A 12,414-nucleotide genomic window follows, 5' to 3' on the forward strand; every position below is an offset into this window, starting at 1 on the left:
GGATCAGGATTTGTGCCTTGTCAGAGGGCCGACTTGTAAGAAGGTACCCAACTATGTTCCTTGGCACACTGGTAACGTATCATTCTGTGTTCAGAAGATTTCTGAACCCTGAGAACTACATGCAAACATAGAAAATGTGTAAGAGAGGGTTTTGACATTACTAGCAGTGAACAAGAAAAGATCATTGCTTTTCCAGTGTTACAGACATAAGATAAATTGCTACTGTAAACAGTATTTGCTGATCTTTTTTTCATATTTAGCTGGGTGATTTCCCTCAGACCAATGCAGTGGTATCTCTAAACTTATGTAGCAACTCTGCTCATAGCAAAATATTGTGAATATCATAGAGGTTTCCCATCAGAGTTTAAGGCATCATAACCTAAAGAACAAGAAAATAGTTTTGAAGCCCCAAAATGCATGGTGTATTGCTAAAGCCTACATGAGGCTAAAGACCACCTGCTTACCCTCACAGCATTGACTGAGATGGGAAGAATCCTTGGCTTGGGGATCTGCTCCCTATATCTATTTTTTCTTAATGCACTGGCTGCTTCATGTACAAAATATAACCAGCACTGAGAAGGCAGGACCTTCATCTGCCACATAGTCAGATCATTTTCTACCTTGTTGTCCACCTAGCTCCATGGCTCTTACATTCTTGCACAGCAGCCCAGTTTCCGTTTCCGAAAACCCATCTTTCTGAAAAACCCAGTTTCTGAAAACCCATCTTTTCCCCAGTTTAACCTACAGTCTTCTTGGGAGGTGCGAGACACATTTAAATCCTCTTGGGATGAAGCAAATCTGTGATTCAGGTGTCCTACTTCCTAGGTGAGGCTATCAACCATTAGGCTGTAAAAACAAAACCTACTGCATCTCACTGTGCATCTTGGCTGGACTGAAATAGCCAGGAGATTTAGGCACCGATCCACCTGCTTTCGAACGCCAATAAATCCTGAGACAGCAGCTAACTCCCAGATATTCAGGCCTGGGGGAGTTCTGGGCCATGTATCAACAATATATAAGCAGTAAAATCCTGTAATTATTCCTGCTGTATGCTGAAATGGAAAAAATCATGTTGGGTTTATTAAAGCTGGACACGCTCTTTGACCTAGTTCACAACATGGCCTTGCAAACAGTTGTGCAAACACACCTTGTAGGGAGGGATGAAGAGGTGCAGCGAGTCTTGAACAGTCTTACAATTAAACAGTTAGTCTCCTGAAAGAATAGCATGCCTAACATCCACACAAATCCTTTTGGATCTGACCCCCAAGTCTTAGATTACTAATCACACCTACGACATTCTGCATTACTGTGAAATCATTTATAAGGCAGCTGTTATCATGAAATCCAGGTGCTATGGAGAGATGATCACAGTAATGAAAATCTACACACAAAACAAACAAATCCTCCCTCTTTCTCATGCAGTCACTCTTCAGTGTAGTGTATCCTGCAGCTGAACTTCTTTGTTGTGTTTCTTCAGGGAATACTTTTAAGAGATAAGCTTGACAGCATGATCTGAAGAGAAATATGTCTATTTTTGATTGTGTTGGGCTAGCCATGGAAAAAAAAAAGCTCTTTTTGTTAGCTCTCTTGAGTCCCTATTGACTATAACATACAGAATGCCTCCAGCTTCTGAGATGGCTGTTAAAAAGACAGGTTGTTTTTGTGACAGCCAGCTGTTGTGACAATATGCTGTGAGAGCATTCCTTCTAGCTGGCTAGGGATTTGGTGTGAATATTTTCTGTTTAATGCACTGTGTCCCACATTTTATAGTTGGGCTTTCCACATACAAGTAGTGAGCGCTGTGCTTCTTGGGTGAGTCGGGAGGTTTCTGGAACATTGCAGATCTCTCCACTGGTGGCATTTTAGAAACGCAAGCCAGTCTGCTCCCGGAGAGCTCCCGGACCTGAGGGAATGACAGTTTCTTGCAGCACAGCTTTATTCCTGATGCTACAGCTTGGATGGGTTTGTCTGGGTCTTGCTTGAGTGCTGGGCTGGGCCATAACAGGCTGTAAAGGAATGAGGAACGCTCTGTGCCAATTACACCATATTATCCAAATCTCGATTAAAAGCATCAGAATGTTAACATTTAATTCTTACTTAGGTTTCTCAAACGTGGAAGCTGACCTATTATATTTTAAAATCCTCTGCCACATCTGTCGCTAACTGGATTCACTACATAGACAGCTGTTAGTATCTTGTGTTTAGTAGCCAGAGCTCACTGTTGTATTCAGTCAGTGTTACCCGGAGCAGAGTACCAGCCTTTCACAGCTTGCTTTGAGGCAGAGGCAAAGCACTGACGAGGTTGCGTGCAGCAGGCCCTGTAGGACTTTGCTCCCCTTCTCAATTTGTAGCTGATGTGGCTGTGACTAGTACTGCTCACAAGGTGTGGGCCGAGAAGTGCCGATCCAGTTAATTACCAAAACTTTCCACCTATGGGCTGGGCTCGTTATGAAGACCTTTACAGAAGACAGTTAAGTCAGTAGGAAAACTGTGTTTATTTCAATACACGCTGTTAGATCAGGCCTCAAGAATGAAGCACAACTGGTGATATTCTGGTATGACTTCTTCTGTCAGGAAGGTTTGCGTTACGCCTAGGAGGCTCTGCCGTGGATATTGGCCAGCAAATGCTCGTTTCCTCCGAAGGAAACACGCACTTATATTTCATCTACTCTCCACCAGGAGGCACAGTTTTCCTACCAAACCACTGAAAAAATAATAGAAAAAAAATGCGTTATTCCACTGTATTCCGTCTGATTTAAACCTTCATCTTTACACTGGTGAGAACCCCAAATAAAAAACGCTTAAAGATACCAAAACGCTATGCTTTCATTTTGACAATAAACATGAAAAAATCCCCAATTTTTTTTTCTTCCTCTTTTATGCTAACAAACCTGTTCCTCTTTGACACTAAAGATTGGCCTAGACCCCCCCCCCCCCACACACACACTCACACACACACTTTGGCCACTCGGCGCTTTAGAAAACCACAGGTGCGAACTCTGAATGTTGCTCGATAAAACGACCGAGTTTATTGATTTTAACCGCGGTTCTCCAGCGGGGGCTGCCGCCGCCCCCGGGGGGGGGCTCTGCGAGGCGGAGGCACCGGAGGACCGGCGCTTCGGAGCGGGGCGGCGAGCCGCCGCGGGGAGCACAAAATGGCCGGGCGGCGGGACGGGGGCCCCTCACGGGGCGGCTTCTCCCCCGCGGAGCGGCTCCCGCCGGCCGTGAGGGAGGCGCTGGGCGGCGCGATGGCGGCTCTCAGTGCGCGGGCGCGGCCCCGGGGCGGCTGCGCGGAGCGGCGAGGGGCGGCCCCTGGCTCCCTCCGGGCCGCGCTGGCCGCTGTCCCCGCCCGCCCCCGCCTCCAGCTCCGCCCGGGCGCTGGGAGCGGCGGCGGCGGCGGCAACTTCCCCTCAAGTGTGGCTATGCGACCCGGCTGAGCGCTGGCCCGGGAGGGGCGGGCAGGGCTAGCACCGCCACCGCCGGCAGCAGCCACCGCCACCGCCGCAGCCCGGCAGCCGCCCGCCCGCCTCCCCATCCCCGCTGCCCTCCCCCGGGCGGGGCGGGACCCGCGGCGGCCGTCCCATGTCCCGCAAGGCCAGCGACAATGTGGAGTACACGCTGCGGAGCCTGAGCAACCTGATGGGCGAGAAGCGGCGGCGGCAGCAGGCGGAGGGGGCCGCCGGCTCGGCGGCGGCGGGCGAGCGGAGCCTGATCGCCGCCGAGTCGTGCTCCAGCCTCAACAGCGCGGCGTCGGGCGCCGAGCTGGAGCGGGCGGCTCGGCGGCAGTTCCAGCAGGACGAGACCCCCGGCTTCGTCTACGTGGTGTCGGTCTTCTCCGCCCTGGGGGGCTTCCTTTTCGGCTACGACACCGGCGTGGTGTCGGGGGCCCTGCTGCTCCTCAAGCGGGAGCTCAACCTGGACGCCCTGTGGCAGGAGCTGCTCGTCTCCAGCACGGTGGGCGCCGCCGCTCTCTCCGCCCTGGCCGGCGGCGTCCTCAACGGGCTGTGCGGCCGGCGGCCCTGCATCCTGCTGGCCAGCGGCCTCTTCACGGCGGGGGCCGGCGTGCTGGCGGCCGCCCGCGACAAGGAGACCCTGCTGGGGGGACGAGTGGTGGTGGGACTGGGCATCGGTGAGTGGCCGACCCGGCGGGACCCCCCCCCCCTACGACCTCCCCCCGTCTCCCGTTTATGTAGCGGGGAGGCGAGAGCGGGCTGCTTGTCCCCCCGAAATGTGCGCTGTGGGTCCCCGAGGTGGCTGGTTTTGCAGGGAAAGGGGGGCTGCGGGCAGATCCCGGCGTGGATGTGGGTGCCTGGACCTTCCCCGGGGGTGCTGTGGGGTTTTGGGGAGCTGGCTGCTTGAGGAGGGGGTGTCCCCATCCCTGCCAGCCCATCCCGGGGGGCTCACGCCGTAAGCTGGAGGTTTGAGGGGGGTCTGAGAGCATGCCCGTCGTTCTGGGCTCTAAATACCTCTCTTCCCGCTCCCTGTGTGGTTCTGGCTGCTATGGGGCATTCAGGGAATGCTGTGGGGACAAAATCAGGTAGTACTGCTGAGGCAGCAGCCTCCTCTCGGTGACATTTGCTTTCGGAGGCTTTGGGCTCTGTTAAGGACATCTTGCAGAACTGAACGCGCTCGCCCACCTGTACCCGTTGTGTAACTGGCGAGCAGTCGATTCTGCTAAAACTTTCGCTGTACTTGTCCCAGAGAGCTTGAAGCAATGGGGAGTGTTTCCTCCAACCTTTGAGCCTCCTTTCTGCTCAAGGTAAATCCTAAATGTCCCCAGAATTTTGGTTTCTCTTCAGCTGCCTCCCTGTCAGACTGTAGTTTGGGCAATATTCATCATCAGAGATAGGCACTGTGAGTGTGTTAAAAGTCCTTGCACTATAGTATCTAAAAAAAAAAAAAATAAGTAAATCTTTCTGGCTACAGTCTTGCAGCCCTCCCTATCTAAAAGCATAAGGACAAGTTAAGAAGTAGGCTGGTTTCCTCTGCATAACTGCGTTCAGTTTCTTAACCATTGAATAATTTTTTGAATCCTCTGGCATGCTATAAACACGCTTGCTGGGATGCAATTCATAGTCTTATTAAGGAAAGAAGTTAGTGAGTCATAATAAAGGCTGTCGGAAATAAAATTGGCTCCGTCCTCAGAAGGGCTCCTGCTGGTTTTCCTGTGCAGTAAGGGACATCTCCAGGTTGCGGTTTTCCTACCCCAAACTGGGGGCTTAGTTTTTTATTTTTTATTTGTTTTAAGTGCTAACCCCCTGTATACTTTAAATCAAGGCTTCAGACTGCCAAACGTTGATAACCTTTGTAACATTCAGGAGACAAGAAAACAGAATTACGATGTGAGGGGGCAGAATGGGTATTTTGATGGTGTCCTTGCGTTTAGTGGTAGCTACTGAAATACCAAATGGGACCCTCTTGAGCACTTGAAAACCTTCCTATTTTATTTGATGGGCATAACCGGTTACATTGACATCTTCTGGAGGTGGAGGGAGTGGAGAGGAAAGGGGATGGTTTGCTTGACTTCTGTGTACATACGTCTCGGCAGGATGCATAGGCCTGTTTGAATTGTTTTATGGTGGTGCAAATAAATAACAGTGGTATTGTCTCAGGGATGTGAGACTTGGTGCCTAATGTATAAAATACCACAGTGGAAATGGGAGCTAAGGGTTTGCTATTTTGTAGAGTCAAGGACCTCGTGTGTGGCCTGCGGAGAGAGATCTCTGTTCCCTTCACACATCAGGGAGAGAGGTGGTCGTTTTGGTGGGGTCCAGAAAGCTGATGTAAGGACTGGGAACTGTCCTGAGAATTTTGGAGCACAAAGACACTAATTTATAAACAATAATAATAAAAAAGTGCTATTTTCTCCTTTTTATCAGAGGTTTCTCTTCTTTCCATGTGTTAGAGCTCTTGGCTGGAAACAAAGCTTTGCCTTAGATTGCTGTCACTGAAGCATCACAAGAGTCAAATCCTAATCAGATTTATTTTACAAAAGAAAAAATTGGGGTTGAAAACTGTTCTCATACAGCAAACGGCACTCTCCGTTGTTAAATGCTGCACTAAATCCTCCACCAGAGGGAGCCTGGATAATTTCATGAAGGCGTTAGAAATTGAAGGAACTTTTAACCAGTTTTCTCTCTCTCCCCTTTGGCTGCCAACAGCGAGCAAGAGCTTCCTAGCCCTGGCTTAAGGAGATCCCTCGGTGAAGCGTCACTTCAGTTGCAGTGCCAGCTGCTGAAATGCAGAGGCAGAATGGGGTAGGGGTAGGAAATGCTTTCCTACATGCAAACCAGTAAAAACTTTTGTGTACAATTTGATAAGTTTTTGAAGTCTTTCTTGTAGAGCTCTATGAATTGCCCAAGAATAATTTTACTCCATACGTGTGCATTTATTTAATAACTGAGTTACTGTATTACGTGCAGTGCTCTAAAAGCAGATGGAGTGGTGGTTGCCTGTGTGACTTCGTTCAGCCCTGGCCGGTACAGTGTGGATCTGTGCTAATTGTGTCTGCGGGAGAAAGCGGGCTTTTTTCTCGTGACTGGGATTTAGAAAGGGCTGTGGTTAAACTGAAGGATGAAAACCACAGGGCATGTGCTGAAATGAGCAACATCTCTCACCTGTCTGTCTTCTCCATTTCTTACCGTTTTCCATAGCGCTATTTGTAGACAGAAGAGCTCTCCTTTTCTCCCCAGCACTTACAGAAGATATTTCTGGAAAATAAAGACCTTCTCTCAAGGACAAACCAGAGTCCTTGTATATTGCAAGTGTTGAACAGATTTTTATGGGTGGAAGCAGTCATGTTGTGTTGCTCCTCCCCTTCCCCCCAGTTGTAAATTCAGAGTATATGGAATGCAAAAAATGGAAACCCCGTTCAGCATGATGAGCAAGCTAATAAACTGAGGTCTTTTCAAGTCTGAGTTTTTAAATGCAAAGTTCAAGAAATGCAGTGGGTAAATGTGCATCCCAGGCTGACGTTCTTCAGACAATTTGAGGTAAAAGATTAGGAGCAAGGCTGCAGCCATCATTCCCTGCTTCCCAAGCAGCTCTGATGTCCCTGGCTCTTCAGGAATTTGGCTGAGCCTGCTGTCAGGAATGTAACATTTGGAGGGATGTTCGTTACGAAAAAACGTGAGCGAAAACCAAACATTTGAAAAATTGGAACGCACGTGTTTGGTAGTGCTTTGTGTGAGCTTAGCTAGGAGGAACTGCATTGGTACGCGGCATACTTGGACCTTTTGTGTCTGATAACGCAAAGTTAATGTGAAGCGTGCAGCTGATGAGTGTGGGTGTTGGCGTGGTGTTTCAGGTAGCGTGCTGCCCAGATCAGGCTTTCAAAAAAAACTTAGGTACCAGCTGTGGAAGCTGTTGAAGCTACCCAGAGTTGAGGAAGTGGCAGAATTAAGCTCACTTGTGCAGTATTGGTTGCTACCATAATGTACAATCATCAGTTGCATGATTAGATTCCCCTGCCTCGTTCAGCATGCAGAATAGATGGTACGCAATTAATGATCAGCTCCTCAGTGTTTTTTCTTGCTCAGTGCATAGCTTGCTGTTCGTGGCATATCTTCGCAATGCGAGCCCACTGAGCAAGCAAGCTCAGTGCTTGCCTGCTATCCAAAATGTCTAGCGTTTGTTGTACACGCTGTATTTGACCGTGGCATATGTAGTGTTCCTGGCAGCATCTTTTTACTGCATATGTAGGTCACTTTCTGAGCAGAGGCAACAAGGCTGTGTGCAGAACCGGGCAGGAGTGGAAATGGCTGGCATATGGTGCAGGGCTCCCCTGTTGGGGCTGGCTCCTGCTGACGCAGGGCCAGGAGCAAATAAAAGTAACCAAGTATAACCAAAGTGCTTGCATCAGGTAATACCAGCTCTATGTTATTTTTACAGTGGTTTAAAAAAAAAAAAAAAAGTGAGCCCTGTCATATGTGGTAGTCCAGGTGATGTGAAAGTGTTGGAAAATAACCAGTGCAATCAAGGGGAGGGAATGCTTCTCGTTGTTTTACTTCTGAAGCGTACAACAGAGCTTTGTTCAGATGTGCGTTTTTCTCTTGGAAAATTACAGGTTAATCTCCTCTTCTTCCTCCCCTCCGCCCTGCCATGGGAAGCTTGAAATCTTCAGGCTGTTTTTATGAGTGGACATCAACCAGGGTTTTAAAGGAGTTTATGCCTTGGTACGTTTTGGAGGAGAAAGTCACCCTCAGCCCCCAAATATGTTGTGGCAGAGGCCTGTAATTTTCAATCCAGAGATTCACAGGCTGTTTTTTTTGACTCTGGAGACAATGGTTTGTAAGTATAAGCTTGCCGTGGGAATGGTGGGGAATGGCAGACAAACGGCCGTGCTGCTGGAATGGGCTCCGTACCGCCCCTGACCAGAGATGCTCCTCCAAGTTTCCAGGCTCTATAGCTGCCTAAATTTGTGTTTGTGCTCAGGAGCTGGGTCTGTGCATCATAAAAGCTCGATCTGTCGGCTCTTGGGCAAGAACGTCTGGTTCATTACTGGAAGGGTACGTTAGCTTCTGCCTGTGTCTGTGATCTTGCAGAGTACCAGGGATATATTAAGATGAAAAACCGTATCTTTTGAAGTCCACTAATTTTGTGTGCATTGGAGCCTATACACAGTGCTGCTAGTGCAGTTCGCTGTCGTGTCAGCAAGTGCTGGCTCTGGTGCTGTTGGGTTAGATGCTGCGTTGTTGATGGTGTAATACCAAAAGATCAGCAATTTATACATAAATATTACCTCCTTTGGCAAATATTTGGGGACCATCTCAGAATAAAGTTGCATACACAGTGAGTTACAGCTAAGAAAATTTTTGGTTCTTATCTTTTGGTTCTTCCAGAAATTGTTTAAAGTTATAAGGGTGTTTCTTGTGTGTGTGTTTCTTTTCCCTTGTGGTCTTTTTGTTGTTGTTTTTATCTAACTGAAAGAAAAATAATAGTAATAAAAATCCCATACTTCATAAACCTTGAAATCGAGGCAGGGGAATCTTGTAAAATAACTTTCCCTGTACTTGGTTAAACTGCCACTCTTCTATCAAGGCATATTTCCTGTGGTATTTTAAGTATTTTTTGTTCATGTTGAAACTTAGCATCCAGTTCATATGTTGCATAAATTGCAACTTCTATGATATTCTTACTCTTTGTAAGAAAGGTAACTTGAAGGAAACTTGCAGGGTTAAACACAAGTATTTCCTTACCTGTCTTGAAAAACCCACATGGATACCCACAGGTGGCCGTATTTCCTGAATACTTCATTTACTGCAGGAAGAAGAGGCCGGTGCCATGCACTTACCAAGTGATGATGTTAAATCATTCCGCTACAACTCTTGGCTTTAAGTAACTTGTTCAGCTGAAGCCTGTACCAGCCCCATCCCAAGAGGTACAACGGAGGGCATCTGAGGACAGCCCAGGCGGCAGATTTCAAATGCTAGCTGCTGACTTCTGCTGCGAACTTTTAGGATATGCACTTCATTTTTATTCTGAGCATACTAGTATGTACTTACTCAGTTGCATCCTGAGAAGCAATGGGGGAAAAAAAATACAGAAATACTGAAAATTTTCTTAATGATTTTTTTCTTCTTTCATTATCAGTAGTTGTATGCTTCTTTTTATTTTTTTATTTTTTTATTTTTTTATTTTTATGTTGGATTCCTCCATAAGTTAGTTTCTTTTAAAATGTAGCATTGTAGAAATCTTAGGGATTATTCCATCAAAGTATGACAAGCTTTTGTGTTTCAAAATCCTATGGAAGCCCTGAAAATCATTTATTTCTACATAAAATGGCTGAACTCAAGCTGGACCCCTGTGACTGTGGTTGTGCTGTGCACTGGTACCATGGAGATGTAATGGGCCTCACGAACAGTTTTGTCTTTTGTGGTAAAGAGCTGAGTTTTTGTCTGAAGTACTGCAGAGTTGATGTGAAGCTCCTGAAGAGACCGGATCCTGTGGGACACTCATTATAGCTGCTGAAGGCCTAAAACCATTGAGCACTGAAATGCAGGAGGGTTTTCCCTTTGGTTTCTTTTGGTGAAGGTTATGCCCGTGGACAAAGAGCAAGGCAAGCAGTAGTAAATGTGTTGTAGAGATCCCGGGCAACACAGTTCTGTGTGAGGGTTACCGTTACTTCACAACCGTAGCTAACCTATCCTTCTGTAGGTCTTACAGTGTAACTTCAGTGTAAAATGTATTTTGCTTATGATATTTGAGGAAGAAATTAAGACTTGAAAAACCCACCTTTCTTTTCTCTCCATTTCTGACCTTCCTGTGTTGTGTGGGAAGCTTTAGATAAGTGTTTTTATTAAGAGTTCAGTCAAAGCGCGTGCCTGTTTTGAAGGTGAGTTTTTCATATGTGGTTTCTCATTCTGAATGTTTGTAGACCCAGTCACCGCAGCTGGGTTTCTCAGCTCAGGGACTTGGTGCCTCCTTCCTTTGCAAGTCACGTCTCCCATGGGTGAGACACGCATGCTGTTCCCTCAGCCCCTGGCTCGGCTGTGTATGGGCTACAACCAGCTTTGAGCTGTGCCCTTAGCAAACGTGTTCCCTCCTCCTTTTGGTCTCTTATTTAGCTGGCTTTCATCTAAATAGCAAGGATGGTAAAAGCAGAGTACAGACTTGGTTTTCGCTCCCGGTGTCCTTCCCTTCGAGCAGTGACTCCTCAGCAGCGTCTCCTTGCCACCTGTGCCCAGGGATTGCTCCCAGGCCGATCTGCTTGGGAGCAGAGTTTCCTCCTTTTTGTGTGGCTGTTGCGTTAGGAGGCTCAGACGCTGAAGCAGTCATGTGGATTGAAAAACGAAGTAAGTGTATTTATTGATACAGGCTTGTCCTTTAGTGAGTCCTCAAACACCCTCTCCATCCTCCCCAGAGGTGGGTTCTCCAGCTGCTTATATTCAGGAGCAGTCACCCCAGCTCTCCTGGTTGAACTCTTTTCCCCCTGCTCTTGGTTTCTCGGTGTAATTTGTCTGCCAAGTCCGGGGAGTATCTCTCTCGAGTAGGTTTTCCCTCGGTGGCTGATCTGAAAGGCTTTTTGGCCCTCGTTAGAGCTGATGTTTTCCAGAAGCACCTGGCACCAGCCTCAGAGCTCGTCGTTCACTAGCGAGCATTTCACATCAGTGAGTGCTCACGCTCCTGAGTCGTGAGGCATTTCGGGCAGGCTACCAAGCCCTGGTGGTCCCTGAGGTCTGTAGCATGGGGAGGAGACTGAAGGATCCTCTGCAAGACCCAGCAGCCTGTAGGGAGAAGCGGGGTTTCCCTGGGAGGCGCTTTCAGGCCTCACGTCTGGAGCTTTTTGGTCTCTTGTTTCCATGCCGTGTGTTTGAGAAGCTCTGAGTTTCCCCAGGGCTCATGCCAAGCAGGAGCGTTGAGGGGCTCTCTGATGTACCAAGCAGCCAGCTGAGCACCTGCAGCCATGCAAGTACTAAAGTGATGGTTGATTTCCTGGTAATAGGCACACACACATATGAAAGTCAGAAATGGTGGCAGACCCGCCGTGTAAAACAAAATTTGTGCCCAAAATGAGATTCACCTGGCAATGGCCCGTGTTTTCATAGTCTACACAAACTTAATGTGAGAAACCTATGCCATCAGTGGCAGTCATAGGGCAAGAGTTTTCCAGTCTTTTTCAGAGGTGGGAATTTTCTGCAGGCAAACATGTTCCGTCTTGGGCAGAAACACGGAGTTACGGCCCTTCTGTTTCCAAAATCTTCTCATTTGGCTTGGAGCCTCATGTGCATGATTTTCTCCACTGTTGGTTCTCCTGTGAGCTTTCAGGAAGGCAAAGCCAGTAGCTGTGGTTGTAATGAGCCCGTGGATGTAATTACTTTGGGAAAGGAAGGTTGAGTTTTAGGAATGTCTTTGTGCGTGGCCACATATCTTCTACTTTCTTGTCCTGCTTTGGAAACCCAGTCCAGTGAGCTTCAAATTGAAAAGGACTGAGAGCACGCCTGGTATCACACGCCTCGTATTGCCCGTACGATATGGCTTGCAGTCTTGCAGTAAATTGGGAACATGTTCCAGGAAGTGCAACCATGAGAGAAACTCATCTGAGGAGATCACTGGCACATGCCAATGGAAAAAGGACTTTTATTTCTGGTTACTTTTGAGAAATTCTCCATTCTGCAAATACCCAGCCTGTACTAGAATGACAACAAGACCCTACAAATCCTTGAAAAATCTACCTACAAATCTTTCTCATATTAGCTTTCTATCCGTGTATCTTTCATCACTCATAACAGGTCTAGTACTCAAATTTGTTTTCTTGTCCAGGATTTCCAGCCAAGAAGACCAAATATACATACATATATATATAAAACTAGCCCCACCAGGGCTATGTGGAGTGCCCTGAGAAATCTTAAGGGAAGAGCTTTTGCAGCTCAGCCGGGTCCCCGGTGCAGTACCCGAGCAGAGCGTCTGTGCCGG

General features: G+C 47.7%; 1 protein-coding gene across 1 annotated transcript in view; it reads left to right on the top strand.

Annotated features, from left to right (window-relative positions):
- The first annotated feature begins 3,369 nt into the window (after window positions 1-3,369).
- The window catches only part of SLC2A13 (solute carrier family 2 member 13), a 158,221-nt gene continuing 149,176 nt past the window's right edge, over window positions 3,370-12,414 (top strand). Inside the window, exon 1 of the mRNA XM_048068473.2 lies at window positions 3,370-4,129. Coding sequence (XP_047924430.1) covers window positions 3,583-4,129 — 547 coding nt within the window. The 5' untranslated portion in view covers window positions 3,370-3,582. The remainder of the gene's footprint in view (window positions 4,130-12,414) is intronic.

This window comes from Anser cygnoides, chromosome 1, assembly GCF_040182565.1.
Source record: "Anser cygnoides isolate HZ-2024a breed goose chromosome 1, Taihu_goose_T2T_genome, whole genome shotgun sequence".
NCBI classification, from domain to species: Eukaryota; Metazoa; Chordata; class Aves; order Anseriformes; family Anatidae; genus Anser; species Anser cygnoides.